This window comes from Rhinoraja longicauda, chromosome 5, assembly GCF_053455715.1.
Source record: "Rhinoraja longicauda isolate Sanriku21f chromosome 5, sRhiLon1.1, whole genome shotgun sequence".
Classification (NCBI taxonomy): domain Eukaryota; kingdom Metazoa; phylum Chordata; class Chondrichthyes; order Rajiformes; family Arhynchobatidae; genus Rhinoraja; species Rhinoraja longicauda.
Genome location: NC_135957.1, coordinates 60,524,883 through 60,550,656, shown reverse-complemented (window position 1 = coordinate 60,550,656; position 25,774 = coordinate 60,524,883). Strand labels below are relative to the sequence as shown.

General features: G+C 40.5%; 2 protein-coding genes across 3 annotated transcripts in view; one reads left to right on the top strand and one right to left on the bottom strand.

Annotated features, from left to right (window-relative positions):
* The window catches only part of ccdc25 (coiled-coil domain containing 25), a 30,818-nt gene extending 28,585 nt beyond the window's left edge, over positions 1–2,233 (bottom strand). Inside the window, exon 1 of the mRNA XM_078399654.1 lies at positions 2,139–2,233. Within this exon, the coding sequence (XP_078255780.1) occupies positions 2,139–2,163 (25 nt within the window). The 5' untranslated portion in view covers positions 2,164–2,233. The remainder of the gene's footprint in view (positions 1–2,138) is intronic.
* Positions 2,234–4,510: 2,277 nt separating this feature from the next.
* Positions 4,511–24,202, top strand: esco2 (establishment of sister chromatid cohesion N-acetyltransferase 2). 2 transcript variants are annotated; one of them, XM_078399626.1, is made up of 11 exons: positions 4,511–4,596; positions 7,662–7,726; positions 11,206–12,220; positions 13,947–14,013; positions 15,060–15,117; positions 16,299–16,437; positions 18,741–18,872; positions 19,413–19,502; positions 21,484–21,627; positions 22,931–23,115; positions 23,995–24,202. In XM_078399626.1, exons 2-11 carry the CDS (start codon positions 7,665–7,667, stop codon positions 24,125–24,127), a joined length of 2,025 nt encoding a protein of 674 aa, XP_078255752.1. In that variant the 5' UTR covers positions 4,511–4,596; positions 7,662–7,664; the 3' UTR covers positions 24,128–24,202. The 2 variants fall into 2 exon arrangements, with proteins under 2 accessions (XP_078255752.1, XP_078255753.1); XM_078399627.1 differs by lacking the exon at positions 4,511–4,596 and adding an exon at positions 5,947–5,997.
* Positions 24,203–25,774: the final 1,572 nt, after the last annotated feature.

Below are 25,774 nucleotides of genomic sequence, written 5' to 3'. Positions count from 1 at the left end.
TTTATCTGAACAATAAACTGGACTGGACTGGTAATAGTAATGCACTGTATAAGAAAGGCCAGAGCAGACTGCACCTGCTGAGGAGACTCAGGTCCTTTGGAGTGCAGGGGACACTCCTGAGGACCTTCTTCGACACTGTGGTGGCATCAGCCATTTTCTATGGAGTGGTCTGCTGGAGCAGTAGCATCTCAACTGCTGACAGGAAGAGACTGGATAAACTGATCAAGAAGGCCAACTCTCTCCTGGGATGCCCCCTCGACTCAGTGCAGGCGGTGGAAGAGAGGAGGATGATGGCAAAGCTATCATCCCTGCTGGTCGACTCCTCCCACCCCATGCAGGACACTGTCACTGCACTGAGCAGCTCCTTCAGTGACAGACTTCTTCACCCCAAGTGTGTGAAGGAGAGATATCGAAGGTCCTTCCTTCCTGCTGCCATCAGACTGCACATTCAGCACTGCTCCAAGCAGACCAGTAAATACATTTAATTACCATTATTTTATTTTTTTAATGAATGCTTATTTATTTTTGCTATCCACTTTGCTGCTGTAACCCTGCAAATTTCCCCCTTTGTGGGACGAATAAAGTACTTATTATTATTATTAAACCTTTCCTATCTATGCACCTATCTAAATGTGTTTTAAAATGTTGTTATAGTACCTGCCTCAATTACTACTTTTGCCATATTGTTTCATACCCATCACCCTCTGAGTGAAAAGGTTGTCCCTCAGATTCCTATTAAATATTTTTCCCTCACCTTAAAACTATGTCCTCTGGGTAAAGGACCCAGAACATTCAACTTATTTATTTTTCAATTTCTGGTAACCCTTCCCCTGTGCTTCCTTCCTCTCCTTTCTTCCCTTTTCAACTCACCTCTCGTTCGCCCCACTTTTGATCATTTTCCAATGCCCACTCCCCAACCATTTGCCATTTTTGTCTTAGTCCTATCCATTCAACTACTTCCCATACACTACACACACTGGATCCACTCCCCCATCTGGTTCCATCTACCTGTTTCTCCCTTGAATAATTCCCATTATCATCTTCCTTACTTATCAGATTCCAGCACTGGTAACCTTTATGTTCCCACTTATCACCTTCCAGCAAGTGGCTCTCCACCTTCATCCTCTACCAGCAATTTTTTTCTTGTTGAAGAAGATACAAAGTGCTGGAGTAGATCAATGGGTCAGGCAGCATCTCAGGACCCTTCTTGCATAATTCACAACTCTTCAATCCTTTCACTCTCACCTTTTCTCGTTTCATCTCTGGCCTTTGTCCAATCATTGGCATCAAATAACCTTCTTCAACTGTGTCAATCTATTACCTGCCCTTCCTCTCAGCCTGCCCTTCCTCCCACCCCCAATCAGCCTGAAGGGTCCTGACCCAGAACGGTGCCTATCCATGTTCTCTGGAGCTGCTTGACCCAGTAAGCTACTCCAGCATTGTGTCCTTTTTTCGTTGTCTGCTTCCATCATCCTTCACTCCTTTTCGGTTTACAAACCGCAACAATATCTTTCCCTCCACTGATGTTGATCAACCCTCTAAGTTCCTCCAGCAGTTTGTTTTATACTTTCTATATCTATATTCCTTGTATTTTAGTACTTCTACAAACTAGGGTACTGTCTGATTCACTTCTACCCCATTGAGGACTTTGTAATTTTGTTTGTGGAACTATCGTGCTGCAATGCTGAGAAACTATGTTCTACACTCTCTATCTTCCTCTTTGCTCTACCTATTGTTGTTGAGTTTGACTATATATATATCTCAGATAACATTATGCGTATTTATATTTATATATATATACGCACACAATATTATCTGAACATTGGATAACATGCAAAACAAAGCTTTAACTGTACCTTGCTGCACGTGACAATAATAAACCTAAAAAGTACCAAATCTTGCCAGTTTACCTCGAGTCTATTATTTAACTTCCTAAATACACAAACAAAAACAATAAAACGACTGTGTAAAGATTAAATTCCAGTCACTTTAACCTCCACCAGCATTAGGCCGTGTTCAGTGAGTGCTGAGCTCCCACTACTCGACATTGGGCGCCACGACAAACCGTTTCTGAGCCGCTTCTGCCGACCGTGAGAGACGCAGACATACTGACAATGTTTAAACCACCGAGTACTCACCATTGCTGGTGAAATAATAAACCATTTCTACCGCAGCACAGGCAGCAAGCGCCAGCTGTCGTTGCACAGGGTGACCAGGAAGTGGATGGTGGGCCACGTGACCGCCCCACAGGAGCCTGGGAGATGTAGGGAAGCCCCCTCTCTCTCCCCCTCTCTCTCCCCCTCTCTCTCCCCCTCTCTCTCCCCCTCTCTCTCCCCCTCTCTCTCCCCCTCTCTCTCCCCCTCTCTCTCCCCCTCTCTCTCCCCCTCTCTCTCCCCCTCTCTCTCCCCCTCTCTCTCCCCCTCTCTCTCCCCCTCTCTCTCCCCCTCTCTCTCCCCCTCTCTCTCCCCCTCTCTCTCCCCCTCTCTCTCCCCCTCTCTCTCTCTCCCTCTCTCTCCCCCTCTCTCTCTCTCCCCCTCTCTCTCCCCCTCTCTCTCTCTCCCCCTCTCTCCCTCCCCCTCTCTCCCCCTCTCTCCCCTGCAACCCCCACCCAAATAGTTATTACTTTTTATGCATATCTTTAATTTCTTTGTAACTTTTTTAAGATGTTTGTTTCCATTTGTTTTGGGGTTTTTTGCATATATTTCATTCATTTGCTCTATATCTCTCGTTTCCCTCTCCCCTGACTCACTGAAGCAAAGACAATCTATTATCTTTGGTCTTAAGAAAGGTCTCCAGAGACCCAAAACGTCACCCATTCCTTCTCTCCCGAACCGCCACCTATCCTGCTGTTACTCCCCAGCGACTTTATGTCTATATTGTTCTTCGTAATCTGCAACGATCGCATTGTGTTATTTGTTTTCAAGAGAGCAGAGTTTAAAATGCACATCACACATCTCGTTTTCTCTTATGCAATTCCAATAGTTTAATTGTCTCAATAATTATTTCTTTCTCAACTCAAATCACAGTATTTCTCTAAAACTTGACCGTTCTTTTTCCATTTGTTTTATTTAATAATAATATAATAAAAAAACCTTTATTGTCGTTGCAGCAGGTACAACGAAATTAAAAATAGCAATCCTATATAGCAATGCATTTTTGTAATGCATTAGTTTTTATCCTAATTCAGCAATGATGTAAGTGTGCAACATCAGGGGAGAGAGAGAGAGAGAGAGAGAGAGAGACTGGGTCAGTCAGTCAGTCGGCGGGGGATCCAATCAGCGAGGCCCGGGGGCCGATCAACGCGGAAGGCGCGCGGTTTGAACGCGCCAACTGCCAGCGTGAGGGAGCGATCCCTGGGCCCGGTGACAGGAGCAGAGAAAGAGGGCAGCAAAGGGACAGAGAGAGCGGGCAGGCCGAGAACAGAGACAGCGGGCGGGCAGCCCAGGGACAGGAGCAGAGAGAGCAGGCAGCCCGGGGACAGGAGCAGAGAGAGCGGGCAGCCCGGGGACAGGGACAGAGAGAGCGGGCAGCCCGGGGACAGGGACAGAGAGAGCGGGCAGCCCGGGGACGGGGACAAAGAGAGGGCAGCCCGGGGACAGGGACAGAGAGAGCGGGCAGCCCGGGGACAGGGACAGAGAGAGCGGGCAGCCCGGGGACAGGGACAGAGAGAGCGGGCAGCCCGGGGACGGGGACAGAGAGAGCGGGCAGCCCGGGGACAGGGACAGAGAGAGCGGGCAGCCCGGGGACAGGGACAGAGAGAGCGGGCAGCCCGGGGACGGGGACAAAGAGAGGGCAGCCCGGGGACGGGGACAAAGAGAGGGCAGCCCGGGGACAGGAGCAGAGAGAGCGGGCAACCCGGGGACGGGGACAGAGAGAGGGCAGCCCGGGGACAGGGACAGAGAGAGCGGGCAACCGGGGACAGAGAGAGCGGGCAGCCCGGGGACAGGGACAGAGAGAGCGGGCAGCCCCGCGGGGGGATCGGGGCGCCGAGCGCGGTGTGAGCCTGGTGACCTGAGGGGAGAGAAAAAAAAAAGACGACGAACACGGTGTGTGCCCCGAGGATAGAAGCGCCGAGGCCAGGCCAGGGTGAGCCCGGTAACCTGAACACGGAGGGGAAAGGCGCCGAATGCAACATCAGGTCGGTGTCCTGAGCCTGAGGAGGGAGGCAGAGAGGCGCCGAGGGCGGTGTGAACCTGGTGACCTGAGAGGAGAGGGCAAGGCCCGCTGACTGTCCTGAGGAGAGGGAGGGGGGGGGGGGGGGACGGAGGGCAGGGTGAACCCAGTGGCCTGAGGAGAGGTGCTAAGCCCCAGGAGAAACAGCAGCAGCAGGAGGAGGAGAGAGGGCGCCGCGGACAGGGTGAACCCAGTGGCCTGAGGAGAGGTGCTAAGCCCCAGGAGAAACAGCAGCAGGAGGAGGAGAGAGGGCGCCGCGGACAGGGTGAACCCGGTGACCTGAGGGGAGAGACGGCACCGAGAACAGGGCGAACCCAGTGGCCTGAGCTGATGAGAGAGGCGTTGAGGCCAAGTGAAGGCCCGGGCCAGGGTGAACTGGGCGACCCGCGGACGGGGAGAGGATCTCGGGCTGTTGTGGGTGAGGTGAGGGCTGAGGTGCTTTGCTTTCCCTGCTGGGCCGCCCACTTCAGCGATTGGGTGAAGTGTTGGGCGGGAGATCTGCAGCCTCCTGAGCCTGGGCGCCTCACACGGCAGGCGGGCACCGCACCGCACCGCGCTCACACTCCCTCACATCCATCACTGCATTTTCGGCCGTCCTTCTGCACACTGCAGGTGGAAATCTTAAATTAAGTATAACATGTTGGAATAGTCACACACGGCATCTTTAAGATACTGATGAAAAGTCCAGGACGTGTAATGTTAACTTTATTTATCTTCAGGCGTTGCCAGACCTCCCGCGTGTTCGCAGAATTTTATTTTTATTTCAGATTTCCAATATTTGCATTTTATAGATTAGTGGATTTAAGAGGGATGGCTGTTTATGGAGCTCGTGGGTAACCTTGTCAGGGAATTTACCGCGATCTTTTCGGTTATCCTCTACACTTCATGGAGAACTGTCCATGTCCTCATCCTAATACTTGTACCTTATTAGATTGTGTCCCACGCCAGGATAAACCTCTGAAGGTATTCACGAGATAGTTCTGTAAACATGGGCAACCCTGGCCTCGCCCTATCAGATTCCCATGTTTCCAATCCATTCTCCCTGAAGCTGTCATCAATTTAAAACTAAACTAAATTGAAAATTAAATTGTCATCTCTAATTTCTAGTTCTAATGAAGTGTTTTTATCTGTACCCTTTATTGTCTATGTGCACTGTGGACAGCTTGATTGTATTCATGTCTAGTGTGTTCTTTGACTGGATTATGTTGAAAGACTGGAGCGGCTAGGCTTGTATACACTGGAATTTAGAAGGATGAGAGGGGATCTTATCGAAACATATAAGATTATTAAGGGGTAGGAAACATGTTCCCAAATGTTGGGGGAGTCCAGAACCAGGGGCCACAGTTTAAGAATATGGGGTAGGCCATTTAGAACGGAGATGAGGAAAAACTTTTTCAGTCAGAGAGTTGTAAATCTGTGGAATTCACTGCCCCAGAAGGCAGTGGAGGCCAAGTCTGAATGCATTCAAGAGAGAACTAGATAGAGCTCTTAAGGATAGCAGAGTCAGGGGGGTATGGGGAGAAGGCAGGAACGGGGTACTGATTGAGAATGATCAGCCATGATCACATTGAATGGTGGTGCTGGCTCAAAGGGCCAAATGGCCTACTCCTGCACCTATTGTCTATAGCACACAAAAATCGTTTCACTCTTCCATGTCAGAATAATAAACTAAAACTTTTGGTGGATGTTGACTGACTGGCTGACATTTGCAGCATTTTCTGTTTCAATTTCTGAATGGGCCTTCACAAAGATCGATACAAAGTGCTGGAGTAACTCAACGAGTCAGACAGCATCTCTCGAGAACATGGATAGGTGACATCTCAGGTGGGGACCCTAGCCACTTGTGTCTGTTTTTTGTAAATCAGCATCTGCAATTCCTTGTAATATTGCGTGCCATTCTAGTTGCCTCTTTACAGGAAGGATGTGGAAGCTTTTGAGAGGGTGCTGCCTTTATCAGAGGATGTTAGCTAGGGGAGTTTGGACAAACTTGGATTGTTTTTTTGCTGAATCGTCAGATTGAGGAAGGCCAGATGGAAGTTTGCTCCTATTCCCCTCACTTTATGTTAAATTTATGAATATTGTTACCTTTTCATTCTGTGATCTTTTCTGGTATCTCATGTTTAAATCTCTTACCGGGTTACAATCTTGGAACAACCCGTAAAAACTTCCAAATTACATTGCATTATTCCTCCTGGTCATTTAACCTCCATGCAGTCTTTGACATATTTGGACATGCCAATTTTCTCTAATACATCACTTTTGATGTCCAGCTTTGTTCAGTTGAGTGGTTCCAGTGAAAGGTCAAAAATCCTTAGTCTCCATCATATCACAAACATTTGCTTTGTTCTCTCCCATCAATTGTCGTCTTTGCAACTTACAGCATGTATGAATTCTGTTTTTCTTTTCAATTCAGTACAGGTCAACAACCTGAAATGTTGACTATAGATATTTTCTTGGTTTCCTCTTACTTTAACTGAACAAGAGGTACATACACAAATTTTCTAAAGAAATGGATCAAGAGATCTTTGGAAGTTATTGTTAGAGCACTGCATTTTCTCCGATTAATCCACCCAGTCCTGGGGATTTGTTATTATTTGGCACCATTATCTAATTTATTACATGATTTTGTCATTCTTAGTACCATAATGATTTGGCATCAATTTTCTTAGGATGTATCCTGTTGTGAACACTAAAGCAAAATAATGATTCAAATATTTCCACCCACTCTGTTTTTAAATCACTTTTAACTGCTTTCAACATGATCACGTTGATCTTGATCATTTTATTTCCCTATTGATTTTGATGTCGATTGCAAATGTTTAATCTATATATTCTTTCTGTCCAACAGCTGCATTTGACTTAAAAGTACGCAATGAAAATTTGTCAATATAAGTAAAGTATTTCAATAGACAATAGGTGCAGGAGTAGGCCATTCAGCCCTTCGAGCCAGCACCGCCATTCAATGCGATCATGGCTGATCACTCTCAATCAGTACCCCGTTCCTGCCTTCTCCCCATACCCCCTCACTCCGCTATCCTTAAGAGCTCTATCCTGCTCTCTCTTGAAAGCATCCAACGAACTGGCCTCTACTGCCTTCTGAGGCAGAGAATTCCACACCTTCACCACTCTGACTGAAAAAGTTCTTCCTCATCTCCGTTCTAAATGGCCTACCCGTTATTCTTAAACTGTGGCCCCTTGTTCTGGACTCCCCCAACATTGGGAACATGTTTCCTGCCTCTAATGTGTCCAATCCCCTAATTATCTTATATGTTTCAATAAGATCCCCCCTCATCCTTCTAAATTCCAGTGTATACAAGCCTAATTGCTCCAGCCTTTCAACATACGACAGTCCCGCCATTTCTACAAATATAGTTGATACCCAGTGGCATTGAATGAGTTACTATACATAATATAATTGTGGTCGTTACTTCTTATGCTCCAACTGCTTTTGATTATGTAATTAATCATTAGTTTTCAATTTCTTTCAGTTCATGAGGAAAATGTCTAAACACACCCCAAAAAAGAGGAAAGTTAGTTCTTCTAAAGGTGATAGGTAAGCTGTGTTTTCTTTACATTGAGAGTACTGCACAGATACAGGCTAGCCAGTATTTATCCTCCATTCAAGCCTCTTGCTATCTTTCCTTTCAAGTAAAGGGCAACTGGGAGATTCTGTGGCTGCAAACAAGACTCCAAAATGGTTTGTTGTTTCCCAAGTGCCTGCGTGTCAGATGCCTGAGCGGTTGCAGAACATTATTAAGGGAGAGTGTGAGTTACGAGAGGTCTTTGCCCTCATTGGTACCTACAACATTGTTTGAAAAAGGGATGAGGTTCCATAAAGTGAATATAGGGAGTTAAGCAGCAGATTAAAAACTTGGACCTCAAGAGCTATAACCTATCGATTTGCTTGGTGCCACGTGCTAATAGGAGAATGGGACAGTGAATGGATGGCTGAGGAGCTTGTGAGGAGCTTGTGCATAGGGGAGGGATTCATGTTCTTGGATCGTTGGGATCTCTTTTGGGGCAGAGGTAAAGTGCAAGAGAGACAGATTGCACCTGATCTGGATGGAGAAATTGAAATTGCTGGTGGGGAGATCTGCTTGTATTATTTGGTTGGGTTTAAACAAGTTTGCCAGGGCTGTAACTACAGGGAAGTTATGAGAAACAGGCATGTGAAGTTTCCGTGTTTTTAAAATCCATTTTCCGCGCTTTTTTGCACGATTTCCGCGTTTTTCACTTTGCCAAAATCGCATTTACCAACGGAGAAATCGATCGAAAAAAATAAAGGAAAAAAAAATAAATAAACACTAGGGTTCCGATAGAGGTCGCTAGGGGTTCTGTGAGAAATAGCCGCTAATCATTGAAATCTGGACAAAATTACGAGGGCCCACTTGAAAGCCCTGGAAGTCTCCCCGAAAATGTGGCACCTAGGCTGGGCAGCCAATCTCGACCTGATCGGGACTTCCACGGCCGATCGGTGGGTTGAATTTGCAACCTGTGGCCGGGGCTCTGGAACTCCAGCCCAGCTGGAGCCAGCACATCTATCCCCATAGCCGATTTCCTTGGCTGGCTGGATAAATCAGCAAAGCGCTGGAACCAAAAGTGCCAGAAAATCAGTAGTGGAACTGTAATGAGTAAATATTAAATTTAAGTGCAAGATTATATAACTAAATTAATTAAAATAATAAAAATGTTATTGGGAAACGGTGACATATTCACATTATTTTGTAATGTATGTTTTTATTTTGAAATGCACTAAAAGAGGCTTGAAACTGGTAATTTTGTGTGTAAATTTCCCCAATTTTTTGACCCCCTCTGTACGCCTCGCATGCCTGGAGATATAAGAAAGTTGAGGCCAATATTGAAGTTAAAGCAAGCAAGTTTACTCGGCAGGACAGGGAGTGAGGAAGGTCTGCCAGGCTAAACTACATTTATCTTAATGCAAGAAGCCTGAGGTGAGAGTAAACAAGGAGGGGGTGTTGTTTTTTTATTATTAGGGGGAAAAAATCACAGCAGCACTTGGTAGAAATGAGGAACGGCAGATGATGGTTTATTATTTTTTTTAAAGACTGAAGTAACTCCACGGGTCAGGCAGCATCTCTGGAGAACATGGATTGGTGATGTTTCGGGTCAGGACCTTTCTTCAGTCTGATTGTGGTTGGGGGGGGGGGGAGAGGGAAGAAAGTTGGAAGAGAGGAGGGACAGTACAAACCCTAGTAAGTAATAGATGGATACAGGTGGGGAGGGAGGGGGTTAATGGGCAGATGGGTGGACAAAGGCCAGAAGTGAAAAGACTAAAGGTGTGAGATAAGGATTCAAGGGTTGTGAATTGTGAACGAATGAAGGAGGTGGGAAGAAATGGGTGTGAGTCCAGGTAGGGCACAGGAAAGAAGGAGAGCGAGAAAGAGGAGGTGGGGGCAACACTGGATGCAGTAGATGAGTTTAGAGGAGGTGCATGTGAATCGTTGTCTCACCTGGAAAGACTTGGAATGGATATTCCTGGGGGGGTCATCCAGTCAGGCTCTATGGTTGAACTCAGAACTATGAAGAGGGTGATCACTTTGATGGGATTATTTCTATTTTTTATAGTTATGATGACATAAGATCAAAGTTAAACAAGATGTTACTGGGTCCAAAGAGGCTATGTTGCAAGGAGAGCCTGGATAGTTTGGCAACTTTCCCTGGAGTGTAGGAGGCTGAGAAGTGCCTTTTATAGAGGTATATAAAATAATGACTGTTATGGATAAGTTGATTGGTTGCAGTGTTTTTCAAATGGCAAGGGAATCTAAAACCAGAGGATATAGGTTTATGGTGCAAGGAGAAAGTTTTAATTGGTACCTGAGGGACAACTTTTTTCACCGAGAACATTCATCTTTGTGCATCGTCTCTGCACCTGTTGCTTCTGAACGACATCCTTCCTAAAGCTTGGCAACCAAACCTGCACACGTGTGGTCTCACCATGGAGGTTGTTGAATGTATGGAATGAGGTATCAGAGATATGTGATAGAGGCAGTACAATTGCCACATTTAAAAGACATTTGGGTAAGTGCATGGATAGGAATGGATTAGGGGTGTATGGGCCAAATGTAGATTAATGAGACTACCGCGTGCAGGCAACCTGATCAGCCTGAATGAGTTGAACAGAAGAGCCTGTTTCTGTGCTACATAACTCTCTGACTCTAAAGTAGATTCAGCCTGTTTTTGTTTCCCTTTTATAGAAATAACTTGCAGGTCTGCGGAAATGTTTATAAATCTCTTGATATTTGTCCAGTGCTTCTCTATCTTTTTGATAATTGGACAAAAACTATGCACCAACTTTAGCTTTAACATGGTCAATATAAGCTAATATCTGCTTTTGTGGGGATAAATCTGCACCTGATTACCTAATGAAGAGAGGGTTAAGGTGATCATACCATAGGTAATTTGTGTCCACAAATCCCCTTTATAAATAACCTATCACAAACTGAATGTAGCAAAACTACATTACTTCTGAGATATCTCTGTTCTGGACATTATTGTATGTATATTACTTCTTTCCAAGGTCTCTGGTAATTAATATTGCTCATTCACAAAAGTGAAATCTTTCAAAACTTTTCTATTCTAATTTAATAATGACAAATCAAATATGGTGTTTTATCATTGTTTACAATACACTTTGCTACCATGTGACATTATTTGCCCATGAAGAATAATTGGAAATTGCGTGCAATAAATAGTTATTTAGAAAGCAAAGCGTAAGAAAGAGCGTACGGTAGAACTAGTGTTCGGGATGATTGTTGGTCGGAGTGGACTCGGCGAGCCGAAAGGCGTGTTTCCACACTATCTCTAAACTAATCTGCGAGATGCCTGGCAAAAGAGGAGAGGATCGATGTTTTTTGCTGGATGACCTGGTTACGTAGAGATTTTAATTTTATTTTGCACTTGAAGTTGATGTTGGAATTTGTTTTACTATAAAAAGTGAAATCGCTGCTTGAATTTAACCTTGTAAAGATTAGCTGTAAAATACTAATTTGTATTTTTTTCTGTATTTAAAAGGCAAGATTACACCCCCATCAACACTCCAATATCAGGAACACCGGAAAGAAAAAGAATACTTAATTTTGATGGTGTTGACTGTTCATTAAAAATGTCCTCGCCTGAGTTAACAACCTCAAAGTTAATACATTCTCAAAGTGATAGGAATTATAAAGAAAATATCATCAATTGTGCTTTAGACAATTTGTCTATTAATGAACATCAAGGTGATTCACGGAAAACCTCCAGACTGACTCCCAATGGAAAGGACTGTCCATGTGAGTCTGTCGTGTCTCCAAAGTCTTTTTACAGGATGGAAAAGCAGATGTATCTCACTCCTCTCGAGAGAAAATTAATCAATCACAGTAAGCTTTCAAAACCTGTTGCTACAACTCAACATTCTGAAATAGAGAGTGTAAAATATCAAGCAAAGGGAAAGATAGGACCAAAAGAAAAAATGTCAATTGTTTCAATTTCTAAAGTTCCATTCGCTTCAATGGAATCACAAGTAAATAAGAATAAAGTCAAATCGAACGCTACTTCAAAACGGACCCTTCTGAAAGATAGTGTGCAATATGGACCCATGGCTAAAACACTTACTTTTAGTTCAAGGATAAATGGTTTGAAGGTACAGCAAACACCTAGAATTAAAAAAGGAGCAGCTTTCTTTTCTACTGGTAGAAAATCCCAGCCTTGGTTCAAAAAGAGTCTTCCAGAGACTAACAAGAAATCACTTTCATCTGATGGTGTAAGCCAACAAAGGGAGAGCAATGCCAAAGATGAGTCCAATCTGAACAAACTTCTGAGAGGTGATCACAGCAATAAATTGAATGAGAAGATCAATGACAACGCTTCTAGTATGAAAGCCAAACGAGGAAAAGTTGAAAAATCTACATACTTAACTACACGTTTAGTCAATGTTTTACTTACTAAAGAATTGAAGGTGGTACTTAAGAGAATCGAAGTGAAACAATCCAATTATTCAACATTTGCAACCATGGAGAAGTCATTGCAACAGATAGATTCAACGGCAGAAGTAAGATAGAGCCTGTATTAGATATTGTGTTGCATTTGCCTACACTTAATTATTTCTAGAAAATATGTTTGTGATTTCATAATCACTGAATTCTTTTGTAGGAATCCTGTTTGTGCGTACAGAATGGTGTGAGTCGAAAGTGTTTATCTTCATTAACTACGTTGCTGTGTACCATGTCACCAAAACCAGAGGAGATATGTGCGGGTTAAATTGCTATCCCTCGTAATTTTGTTTGCTTCATTCAACATTTAGGATGAAACTAAACTAAAGGTGTAGCATATGTATGTTATGGTTTAAGCATCACATGTTTAGATTTACTTAACTTTTAAGCATTGGGATATTCTGGTTTATTTTATAGTGCATCCTCAACCTCATTACTGAGGTCTGAGGTTCCCACATGCTTTAATAGGGCATCAATAATACTGATGCCCAAGAAGGGCAAGTGACTTGCTTTGATCACCACCAACCGGTGGCATTAACATTTATGGTGATGAAGTGCTTTGAGATGTTGGTTATGGTGCATGTCTGCTTTCACCTTGGGAAGAACCTGGATCCAATACAATTTGCATACGACACAATAAGGCCATTCTCAGTCATGTGTGTGGCCAAAAACGTAAAAAATTGTGGAATTACAGGTATATTGTTTTGTACTGTATATATGACTTGTATATGTTGAAGTTTATCAAGTGATATTTTTATGTTATGCTGACAATGTTTGTTTAGGGTCAGAGTTCAAATATGACTGGTTAGGTGTGTGACCATGTGAGGACCGGGGTATTTTCTCCAGCGCCTTCAAGGTCGGCTGTAGGCAGTGCCCTCCGTGAGGAGAGGAACATTGTCTGGTGGAGGGTCGAGTTGGTCGTGTAAGCACCCTGGGGCTTCGGCTCACCTGGATCGGGAACGCTCCAGTACATCCAACGTGTGCTTTGGATTTTTCTTCTTTTGTAAATGGTGCCAAAATATGATGACCCGTGCAAGAATTTTACTGTGCAGTGCATATGTGGCAGTAAAAAGCCATTGTATTCCAAATAAAAACTTGTGAGTGTGATTAAAAAGGGTGCCCTACTGCTATTGAAGACTTTGAACTACAAACTCTTGGTTGCACTAAGGACTTTGAAACAATTATTTTCTAAACCAGCTTGTTGGAGTGCTAAACATGAAATCCCAATCTTAATTGTAGAGATGGTCTTTCTCCAGAAAATTAGAAAGCTTGGTCTGGGAGCCATGTGGCCGAATCTTCCTTCCACCTTTCGAATGTATATTAGAATGGTATATTGCTGAAATACACATGCTGGGAAGATTGCCTACAGATGATCCCCTAATCTTGCAATTTAGGTTAGGATAAACAATTGTGTTGGCTTGTTTCACGAGGCAGTTTGAAGTGTAGATGCAGTAGCTGGTTTGTGTGGTTGGGCTACATCCACAATTCTCCAGTTTTTTGTGATCTTGCAAAGAGCAAGCTGTGATGCATTCTGATAAGATGCATCTACCATGGGTCTATTGACTGTCAGAAGCGGGTACAGTATGTTTTTAGATTTAGCCAATTTCACATTAAAAAAACTTTGGTTTAAAGAATTATCAAGAGATGTATTAGAATTTGTACTTGTAATGCACCTTTCATATTCTCATATCCTGATTCCATTCATAAATTTTACACCTGAGCATGTTCAAATAGGATGTACTTAAAAAACAATTGCTTTGTCACTATTTTATCTTGTATCTTAAGAATGAAAAAACTACCAGTTTGGAGCAAGAAGATGAAAAATCACTTGGAAATACTGAAAAAAACAAAGGTGATTTTTTTTCATGTGCTCGTGGAATCGGTGGTAATATTTCTTATAATATTTAATGAGAATAAATTTATGCTTGACATAATTGTTTGCCAATGCATCGAGTGAATAATGCCCAGCAAAGCAAATGGTGTCTAAATATTGTGGTTGTGAGTCATTAGAGAAAATGTATGGGCACAATATGTAGAAGGCACCACCCAAAATTCCATACCTCTATTCAGAGTAAAATTGAGGATAGATTCATAATTGGTATAGTAAGATGGTCTTTAGTTTTTGGGTAAGCTTTTAGCATTGCTTGTAAATGCCACAAGAAATGGGACTATGAAGGAAGACAAACTAGGTGACATAATCAAGCAAAAAACTAAGTGCTGGATGAGCTCAGCAGGCCAAGCAACATCTGTGGAGGGAAATAAACAAATAACATTTCAGGTAGGATACTTCCTCAGTCTAAATAAGGGTCCCAACCTAAAATGTTACTGGTCCATCTCGCTCTGATGCTACCTGACCTACTGAATTCCTCCCGCACTTTGTTTTTCGTTCAAGATTCCAGCATCTGCTGTTTTCTTTGTGTCTGGCATAATTAAGCAGTTGCAAGAAACCTGAAAATGTTGAAATTTGCAGATTAATAGTTCTGATTTAGAACTTCATTGGATCTGAGAACTAAGACAACCAAGTAGCTTAAAGCTAGAAAAACAGCAAGAAGTGTATCGTAAGAGAGAACAGATTTTTAAGTCAATGAGAGGAAACTAATTGGTGAAATAATTTTCTGAATGCTAATGCAGAACTTTTGGATTATGTCAATGATAGAAATGCACAAAATATAGTGTCTCAATGTTTAGCTCTATTTAGTAAGTTGGATAAAATGCAGTTTATTTTTAATTGAAACATAAACTCTGTTTTCTTTCAAATTTAATTTTAAAAGTCTGCACTAAATGAAGATAAATTCTTTATAATTGTGATTACTGACGTTAAAGTATTGTTTTTTTTATGATTACACTATTATTTGGTCAGGTACCTTTGTTTTGAAAATGAGCATCTTTATCTTTCAGGCTTGCTGTCGACTGATGCTATTTATCCCATTTTTAGTATTCGTCCAGGCAGCAAAAGGTATGGATGGCAATGGGCCTTGAGTACAGTATGTATTCATGGCACCAAGCTTCGATATTGTTAGAATAGTTTTGAAATGCTAGCATATGAGTTCTCTGCAGTCTCCACAATTTTATTGAAAACATTTAAATAGGTTAAGTAGGCAGAGGCCAGAAGTGGAAACGTGATTACTCTTCCACTATGTCAGTAATGTTCTTTCTGGGCTTTATCAAATATATGCATTTGTTTTTAGAAAAAAATAATGAGGCCAAATTCAATTTTGGAAAGCACTTAACTGGTGGTATGGCAACAGGATCTTGGAATCCAGGTGAATAAAATGTATGCAGGTTAATAAGGCTTTGTTTTTTTAGAAAAGTGAAACAAAGCATTCGATTTCATTTCCACCAGGCTGATTTTTTTTTGATGATAGTAGCTTGGTTAGATTATTCTTGGAGTGCAGGGAACAGTTTGGTTGCTCCATACCAGCAGAAATGATGTACAAACATTGGCAATGGTGCAATAATGTAATTGGAATTTGGTGGAAAGAAGGGGAGCAAAGATGTAAAAAGATTGATCTTTTGTATTTTTTGAACTTTTAAAATTGGGATAAAGTAGATTAACAACAAACAACTTGGGTGGCAAATCAGAGCACAGCCATGGAGATGTTCAGGGTTATTATTAACTGCCTTATTAATCTAATAGTTTAGTTTATTGTCACGTGAACAGAGGTACAGTGAAAAGCCTTTGTTGCATTTTGACCAGTCAGCGGAAAGCCAATACGTGATGACAATCGAGCCATTCAGTGTACAGACACATGATACAGAATAACATTTAGTGCAAGATAAAGCCAGTATAGTCTGATCAAATATAGTCTGCGGATCACCAATGAGGTAGATAATAGTTCAGGACTGCTATCTTGTGGTTGGATGGTTCAGTTGCCTGTTAAAAGCTGGGAAGAAACTCGCTGAATTTGGAGGTGTGCATTTTTACACTTCTACACCTTTTGCCAGAGGGAAGAGGGAGTGGCCAGGGTGCGACTCGTCCTTGATTATGCTGCAGCGTGAGGTATAAATGGAGTCAATGGAAGGGAAATTGGTTTGTGTGATGGTCTGGCTGGCGTCCACAATTCGTTGCAATAGCAAAATTATTTTACTACAATGTTCATTTTCATAGATGTCTCATTATAATTTCTTTCTATTCAGATGTGAGCTACCAAAAGAAGAAATAACAACCATTGGATCCGGTAATTCTGTTTCTCTCTCCAAGATGCCTTGCCATGCACCTTTACAGAAAAACAAAAAGAGAGATTTTGATAAAGTACATAGTGATCAGTTAATAATAGTAAGTTGGAATTGGATTGATTTTATAGAATGAACTAGCTAATGAATAACTTTATAATGTTACTTAAACTTAATAGTGAATGAGAAGTGACGTAATTTGAAAATAGATTAAGTTTCTACAAAGAGAGGATCTTATAAATTTCCAAATTTTGATCCATTTTACAGAACTCTTGTGGGCAAAATAATGCTGGTTCTTGTCAGCAATTTATTAGTGAACCACTGGTGCTCAGTTATTCCCACATAAATTGCTCCTACACTTGCCAAATCCAGAACTTGCCAAGTGACTGACACAACTATATCCTTTTGTCCCATGCCCTTTAATACCATATGAAGACCAGAGGCTGAATCTTAACATTGTTGGGATTCCCCCATATTATTCTGAGTAATTGTTTCTCTGGTTTTACACTAAGTTTGACCTGGCAAGTCTTGGGCACCTTTTTAATTTAATAGACGATTCTTGGCTTAGAGAAGAGGGGAAAAAATACTAAAATGTGAGATTTTTATGAATTTTGTAAGCAGTTTAATGTCTTTGATTACCTCTAAGTTACATTACCTTTAGTAATTATTAAATGACTGAACATCAGAGAGCAAAGCCTTTGCTCAGCTTAAATTTCTGTCAAATCGGGCATGTTGATGGCTCAGCCTTGGAGCTCAGTAAAATTTGCTCAGCGTACCTGACCTAGGCACCTGCAGGGATTCCAGATGACTTGTTCAGTGCTGGTATTATATCTTCATGTTTAATGAAAAATATCTTCATAGGTTGAGTTTTGTTCTTCAACAAGTTACTTTGCAGGTCTAGGTTATGGCAAGGTTCCTTTCCTGAGAAATGTTCTTAACCCAGAAATGTGCCCGTGAATTGAGCTCCCATGCAGCAGAAGATGGGTGCAGATCTGATGTCACATGGGAATAGATTTTTGGTCTTGACCCTTCTTCAGACTGAGTCAGGAGAGAGGGAAACAAGAGGTATGAAAAGGTTCAGAACAAATCAGAGCTGGCACCGATGACCAAGGAAAGATGGAGCCCACAATAGTCCATTGTTGGCTGTGGAAGAGGTAATAATGAAGAGATATATGGATGCAAACAGTAGAACCAGCAGTATGACCAGGGTGGGGGAAGGGCTACTTGAAATGTGAGAAATCAATATTCATACAGCTTTATTATAAGCTGCCCAAGAGAAATATGATGTGCTGTTTCTCCCATTTGCATGTGGCCTCTGACAGTGGAGGAGGCTCAGGATAGAAAGGTCCGTATGGGAATGGGATGGGGAGTTTAAATGTTTGGCATCTTGTTTTCCCATTCTTAATAAAGTTGATGTTAAGAAATGTTAACCAGAGTCTATCTCTGGTAAATAATGTTCCTTTAAAATATTTTACTGCACGTGAGCTGGCCTGGATGTCATCTCCCTAGATAATCTTCATAAAATGGACGACATCATGTTCAGAGCATGTATTGTTCCTGGGTGCAATAGATCACTGGACCGCAGCCACGTGACAGCCAGCCTTCAAAGCCATCCAGCCAGTCTCCCAAATGCTTATTTGTTTGTATGGGAATTCATGGGTCAGGCATTTGAACTTTGGGGACAACCTGTGTTTCTCACCTTCATGCCTGCTGAGTGCACGTTTGCAAACATAGCCTTTGCAGTGACCAGTGGATCCATGTAAATAGTATTGTCCATGTCTTTCGAAAATGTTGTAGCTTAGATTTTAGAACCATTTCTCATAAATCAATGACACAATAGACCAAATCATCATCACCTATCTCATGCATGTCTAAACTTTTCCAATTGCCAATTGATATTGAAAATAGGATATGCAGAATTCAGTGGTAAGTGAGCCTAATACATACTGACATTATGTTTACTAGTTTCTTTTGGTCCAGAAACCATTTCTAGGTGGGGATTGAACTAAAAAAAATTATTGTCATGTTTAATCTGAAATGAGAATGTTGCTTTTTGACATGTGCTTAAAAACTGGGTCAAAACAAAGCACATTCTATCTCCGTGTTAACATGAACAGTTTTCTTATCTATTCTAAATTTAAAATTCAAATAAGTGATTTATTACAGAAGCTATTCATTGAGATAGTTCTGTTTTAATAATTAGAAACTGCCCAAAACTAAACTAATAAAAGCTTAAATATAAACTTGCTCTTGATGCACTCATACATCAAATATAAAAGGAAAGTTCCAATTGTACCACTAACAAGCTTTTAGGGCTATAGTGCCTTGGGACAGTGCTTTAGCTTTCAAGAGTATAACTTTCTAAGACCATGAGAGTAAAATTTTCTTGATGTTGTCATTTTGTAGGATGCGGGTCAGAAGCATTTTGGACCCATCGTGTGCAAATCCTGTGGAATGATTTATACAGCAGCCAACCCTGAGGACGAAGTGCAGCATATACAATATCACCAAAGGTTCCTGGAAGGGCTTCGTTTTGTGGTATGGGTTATATTGTATTCAATCTCAAACTAGTTGTATGCAATTTTGTCCAAAGTTAATTTCTTCAAAGTATATCTGCAAGATAAAAGTTATTGATTGACTTCCCAGGGTATTGCTTACAGTTCTGGGTAACCTAAAGTCTTCATTACTCACTAACTCAATTTTAAAATTCTCAAATACCTCTCCTGGTATTTCTGGCATGGAATGACACTGGTGGTGCAACTAGGTGAAAAATGGGGTTGGTATGTCTGCAGGAGATGATTAAAATCAGAAATAATAGAAAAAGAGATGGTAGATATGTGAAGTACAAGACAATACCTGAAATAGTTGAACTCGGTATTGAGCCCAGAAGGTTCTAATGTGCCACATCTGAAGATGAAGTGCTGTTCCTCAAGCTTACATTGAGCTTTATTGGAATGGAGAATTCAAGACAGTATAAAATAATGTCACTTAGCTGGGTATGATTATTTTCTCTCTCTTGTGAATTGTTGAAACCTGAAATAAATGCACATTACAGAATACTTCTTTTTAATACAACAGGGATGGAAGAAAGAGCGTGTTGTGGCAGAATATCTCGATGGAAAGATTATTATGATTCTCCCTGATGATCCTAAGTATGCTCTCAAAAAGGTAAAATGGCTCAGTGATGGCCTTTTGAGGAGCACCTCCTATAGACCCTTCCATTAGTAGGGAGGTTGGGTCCTGTGGTGAACCAGGCGATGTCTACCACTCTGTAATCATAGAATGGTAGATATTAACACAGTACTCATAGAAAACATAATACAAAAAAAGTTCAATAGATTAAGAAAATACTATTGGTTCAAAAAAAGCCCGAGGTCCCTTGTGCAACCAAGACAATTTGTTTTTTAGTTGGTGTTTGCAGTGTTCAAGTGCCAGTTTGTTGTGAAGAAGGGGTACCTGAGTTCACGGGTTTTCAGACTCCTATACTTTCTTCCCAATGCTAGGAGTGAAATCAGAGCATAGTCATGGTGGTTTGGGTCCTTTATGATGTTGGGTGCCTTCTATAGATCCCTTCGATGGTAGGGAGATCAGTACACATGAGAGACCAGGCATTGTCCACTTTTTGTAATTTCCTTTGTTCCTGGGCGTTTGAGTTGCCAAAACAGGCCATGATGCAACCAGTCAGCATCCTCTCTACCATGCAACTGTAGAGGTTCAAGAACGTATTTGACAACATGACGAGGAAGAGAATCTTGGTGTGTTTTATTTGTGATTGCATCAATGTGCTGGGTTCGGGAATGTGAAGCTGTTGACTTCTCTGCTATTTCATTGATAAAGACAAGCTTGTGGATCCACGACTTTCCCCTCCCGATGTCAACAATCCGCTCCTTGATTTTGCTAACGTTGAGAGCAAGATTGTTCTGGCACCATTCAATCAGATGGGAATATAAAATTGCCAAAGTTAGTTATATGTACAATCATGAAATACATTTTGAATAGTTTCCTAGTACAGTACATTATGGACCAAAGCAGTGAAAGGACCATTTGGAGTTGGACATGGTAATAGAGAGCATTAATTACCATGTCAGACAAAAGATTCTCTGAAGGGAAAACAATCATTTAAAAAACAGAACATTCAGTGATATAATGACACATTTAAAACTGAAACTATACTCTTAAATTTAAAAAAAAGTTGCATGGGTATGAGAAGTGAGTTGTCTTTAGTGGATTGTAAAGTTGTATCAAAAGTTTTGGAGTTGTTTAAAGAAATGTCCTATCAATGGCTATTAGTTCAGTTTATCTGTGTCCGTATTCTAATCTGAATGGGTGACAAGGTGGTGCAACTGGTAAAACTGCAGCAACCAAGGTTCAATTCTGACCTGTCTGTGTGGTGTTTGCATGTTCTCTTTGTGCCTGTTTGGTTTGAGGAGCATAGATAAGATGAATTGTCAATCTTTTCCCAGGGGCGTCTAAAACTAGAGGGCATAGACTTAAGGTGAGAGGGTGATTTAAAGAAGACCCGATGAGGGTATGTGGCAGGAGCTGCCAGGGGAAGTGTTAGAGGTGGATACAATTACATTTAAAAGGTATTTATTCAGGTTCATGGATAGAATAGGTTTAGAGGGATATGGGCCAAACGCAGCCAAATGGGAATAGCTCATTTACACAACTTGATTGTCATGGATGAATTGGGTCAAAAAGCCTGTTTCCTTGCTGCATGAAGTCTGGTAGGGGAGTTTGGGAGCCATAGTCACTCAGTAAAAGGACGCCCATTTAGAATCAAAATAAGGAGAAACTATTTCTGATGGATATGAATCGTTTCAATTACCTTTCCCAGGTGTTTGTAGATGTTAATTAATTATGTTCAAGGCTGATATAGTTTATTGGGTCTACAGCTAATCATGGATTATGGTAATCAGGCAGGAGAATGGAGTTGAATCCAAAGATCACATCTGCTCAGCAGGCTCACAGGAATTTCCCCTACTCCTATTTCTTGAGGATTTTGAAGAGGAAACGTGCTTTCAGGTTGAATGGTGATATGTCAGGATGATTAATCTTCTGAAAACAAGGATATGAAGAGTGGAAGTCAAACTTGTCTGTTTCTATTTTGATGTATTCTCGCATAACAGCATGTGTGTATCTTGAACAGGTGGAAGAAGTGAGAGAGTTGGTAGATAGCGAATTGGGGTTTCAACAAGCCACATTAAGCTGCCCAAGCCAAAGTAAAACCTACTTGTTTATCTCTAATGAAAAGAAGATTGTTGGCTGTCTTATTGCAGAACATATCAAACAGGTAAAGCTATTGTGTAATATTGATCAAGCTCTGCGTATTGTACATTAGCTGTTCCCCGGGTTTACACATCTCATTTTCAGCACACTCGTATTCTTAACTTGATTATTCTTTCATTGTATGTTAGGCTCCAGAAATTTGCAATTTCAACTCTCAAATGCAGTTATCACTATTCTCTGATTTTCATGATTACTAGTGATGTAGTCATTAGTGTACTCTTCCACTCCTGCCAGCAGTCCAATTCGGAGTAACCAATCCCTGTTTGTTCCCACTACAGTTGGCTTATTTCCTGCTTGGTCATCAGTAATACTCAACAGATCCCATCCACCCATCTACTTTCCCCAGTGTACTGTCAAGGCACATTGAATGCATGCAAAGATAAGAGCTAACAGCAGACTTAACAAAACAAATCTGGGCCCTTGCTCATTAGACACTGTAACGCTAAACACACATCAATTATAGAGTATTATAATGAGTATGCAATATGACAGTCTGCAAATAAAGGAACATGTGAAACACTGATTGTAAAGATACAATTGCATACGTGTCAAGTGTTCTTGTAAGCATTAGGGTGGGCGATTTGACATTCCATTTTACTTTTTCTTTGCTTGAGATTGTGCTGTATGTAAATCATCTACAAGAGTTGTGACTATTCTAGTTAAACACTCCTTAAACCTTTGCGTTGCCTTCTAAGCTTCTGCCCCGTCATAATATTTCAGTCTATGATTGTCCTGCATTCCAAGCCCAATGTTTCAGAGCAATTAGTTTTTAATTGTTGGTATGGTGATATATTCCAAATTTGTCTCTGAAACTAATCTTAATTCTTCTTTAGAAATCCTGATGACCAAAATTTCCATATTTTTTCTTTTGTAAAAATTGAGATTTTATGACATCTTGCAGTGATTAATTTATTTCTATCAAATACCTGAATTTGGTCATGGATTAAGAGTGAACCAACATTGGAATGTGAATTGTACATAAATACTAAATAATTGATTTCCTAATGCTCTGTGACCTGATAACAAGTGGTGACTGTGTCACGATTTAACCTCAAAACAAAAAATTAAATATCTTCCTGTCAACTACTTGCTGTTCAGTCTATTAATTTGTTGGGTGCATGGCTTTCAATGCGAACTTCAAAAATCTTCAAGTGGATAAAATTACACAATAGATAATGATCACAGAATTACATAAACTGATTTTTCCCTTCACCTATCCAATATTGTGGAGAAATGTAATCATGAACAGTTTCATTAACAGTTACTTTGAGTCTTCACCCTCCAATTTTTACGTGGTACTTTTTCAGGCCTTCAGGGTGCTAACAGAGCCTGCTGATCAGAAAATAACTGAGAACAATGTGCTATTTGAATATCGGCGTGCCTGGCAATGTGCTACAAAGTCAGAAGAAGCTCTCTGTGGTGTGAGCAGAATCTGGGCATTTTGCATGATGAGAAGAAAGAAAATTGCCAGCAGAATGTTAGATGCTGTCCAGTAAGCAATTGTAATATTTTAAAATGTGGACCAAACACCAATAAACAAATCCTTTATTTATTTATCCTCGATGTAACTGATCTGAATTATCGTGCAGGATGTTCTGTTGTCTAACTTCACTGATTGCAGTCTATGACTCAGGAACCTTTGATCATTCACTAGTAGCAAAATAGGAAATCCAGTAGTTAGCAGAATTGTTAATTATCTGTGCTTTGCATGGAGAACAATGACCATAGCTAGACAAAAAATGTAGAATTGATGAATCTAGAAATTAGAGTAGACTCCTGGAACCCAGTTTTAAAAGATCTGAGATAATCTAGTATCAATAATGAGCTGGGGATGTTAACGGCTCTTAGAGAAGTATAGTGTTGTTTGATAACTTTGCCTTTGTCCAGCCAAACCCCAAATGATTAATTTCCAAATGGTTAACTGCTGAAGACCTAGCAAGCAAATTACAAAACTGCAATAGCACCATCTTGAGGCAATATGAGTTTGCTACAGTATTAATGGTATAAGAAACTATTCAGTCTACACTGGCCTGATGAGTCATTATTACCCTAATCCCATTTCCCAGATCTGTAATTGCCTTGATTTAAGGTAGTTAAATGGATAATCCAAGTACTTTGTGCAATGAGTGATGCTTGATGCATGATCTTTTCCATGCCTCACACAAAAATTGGCAAACAGCTGGATTTTTACCAAAAATGTTAAATGCCCCATTATTAACCTTTGAGGGGTATTGGTCATTCCTCATCTCCCTGTTTGAACATTCATGGCAAATGCATTTTTCATAATTTTACAATATTTCCCATTGTAATCCTTTGATTATTTCACAAAAATGTTTAGCTAGTTCTGAACCAACTTGTATCTCTATTTCAGAAATACTTTCATATATGGAACATACCTGAATAAGAATGAAATTGCCTTCTCTGACCCGACACCATCTGGAAAGCTGTTTGCAACCAAATACAGTAAAACTCCAAACTTTCTTGTTTACAACTTGTTAACATGAAAAGTAAATTTGTTTTGGTAAATGTTGCCCTATTGATGGTTTTGGCTTTGCCTTTTAGTTTTTAACAAACTTCACATTTATTAAAATCTCTTCACTTTATTTGTACATTTATCTCAAACTTCAGTATTGTAAAATGTTTCTATAATGCTGTGCAATTTGCTAATTTGATCCAAGAACCATTGCAGCACTAACAATTGAAATAATATTAATTTAGATTTGTGAAAACTTTAACTGTTAATTAAAAGCATGAATGTGTAGCTTTTATTTGTGAATTTTATCAATAAAAAATTATAGTTCAAGTATATTTCATACTGTAGTATTTTTTCAAATATACAAATTCTTAACTTTAGCATCCTTGTACAGGTAGTCCTGCTAAAACATTAGTTAGTTCCTAGGAAACTTTGCTATATTAAAAATAATTATAAAAGCAAATAATGTGAAAAGGTGCAGTATTTTAAAGGTTTAAATAATGTTTGTTGCTCCATGCTTAAAAGTACAAAAGGCTGCATGTTATATTTAGAATATGGTTGCGCAAGTATAAAGAGGCCACTACGTGTAAATATCCAAAGTAACTCTAAAATAGACTTCTACACGAGTCTGTGTTCATAAGAAAAAGGTGTGTGATTAGTGTAAGGGTAGCTCCTGGAGGGAATTGCAGCGTAACCAATTCGGCCTACATTTTAGAGTTCCATAATTCAGCAATGCTGCTATATCCATTAGCATTATGTAAACTATTTTTAGGTGCATTTTTATTCTATTAATTGAATCATAAATTGTAAATGGCTGTTTAATATTTATGAAAATTTGTGGAAATTGGAAGTGAACAATTAAGGAATAAATTGTTTCATTCCAAAAAGTGCACCATGCAAATTATTCTGAACATGGGACATTAGTACAAAACCAACCAGAAACTGTCTTTGAACATTACTGAACTGCTATGAAGTTGTATTAATACCTACAATGAAGTACAAATTTAGTGGGAGTGTTCTGACATGTAAATATCAGAAGTGAGAACGTGTGGGTCATTCAGTCCCTATCTTCAGAAGGATCGTGGCTGAACCAAGATTCCTAATAATTCTTGGTTCTTTTAGCAATTCGAAGTGTGTCTTGCATAGTGCATTCAGAAAGTATTCAGACCCCTTCACTTTTTCCACATTTTGTTATGTTACAGCCTTATTTTTAAATTGATGATAAAAATCAATCTACCCCATAATAAAAAAGTGAAAAAAGGTGTTTAGAAATTTTTGCAAAATAGTTAAAGAAATAACTGAAATATACATTTATTCAGACCCTTTGCTATGATACTCAAAATTGAACTTAGGTTCATGTTCATCCTGTTTCCATTGATTATCCTTGAGATGTTTCTACAATTTGATTGGAGTGCACCAGTGGTAAATTAAATTGATTGGACATGATTTGGAAAGGCACACACCTGTCTATATAAGGCCCCACAGTTGACAGTGCATGTCAGAGCAAAAAACTAAGTAATGAAGACGAAGGAATTGTCCGTAGACCTCCGAGACAGGATTGTGTCGAGACACAGATCTGGGGAAGGGTATAAAATAATTTCTGCAGCGTTGCAAGTCCCGAAGAGCATAGTGGCCCCCGTCATTCTTAAATGGAAGAACTTTGGAACCACCAGGACTC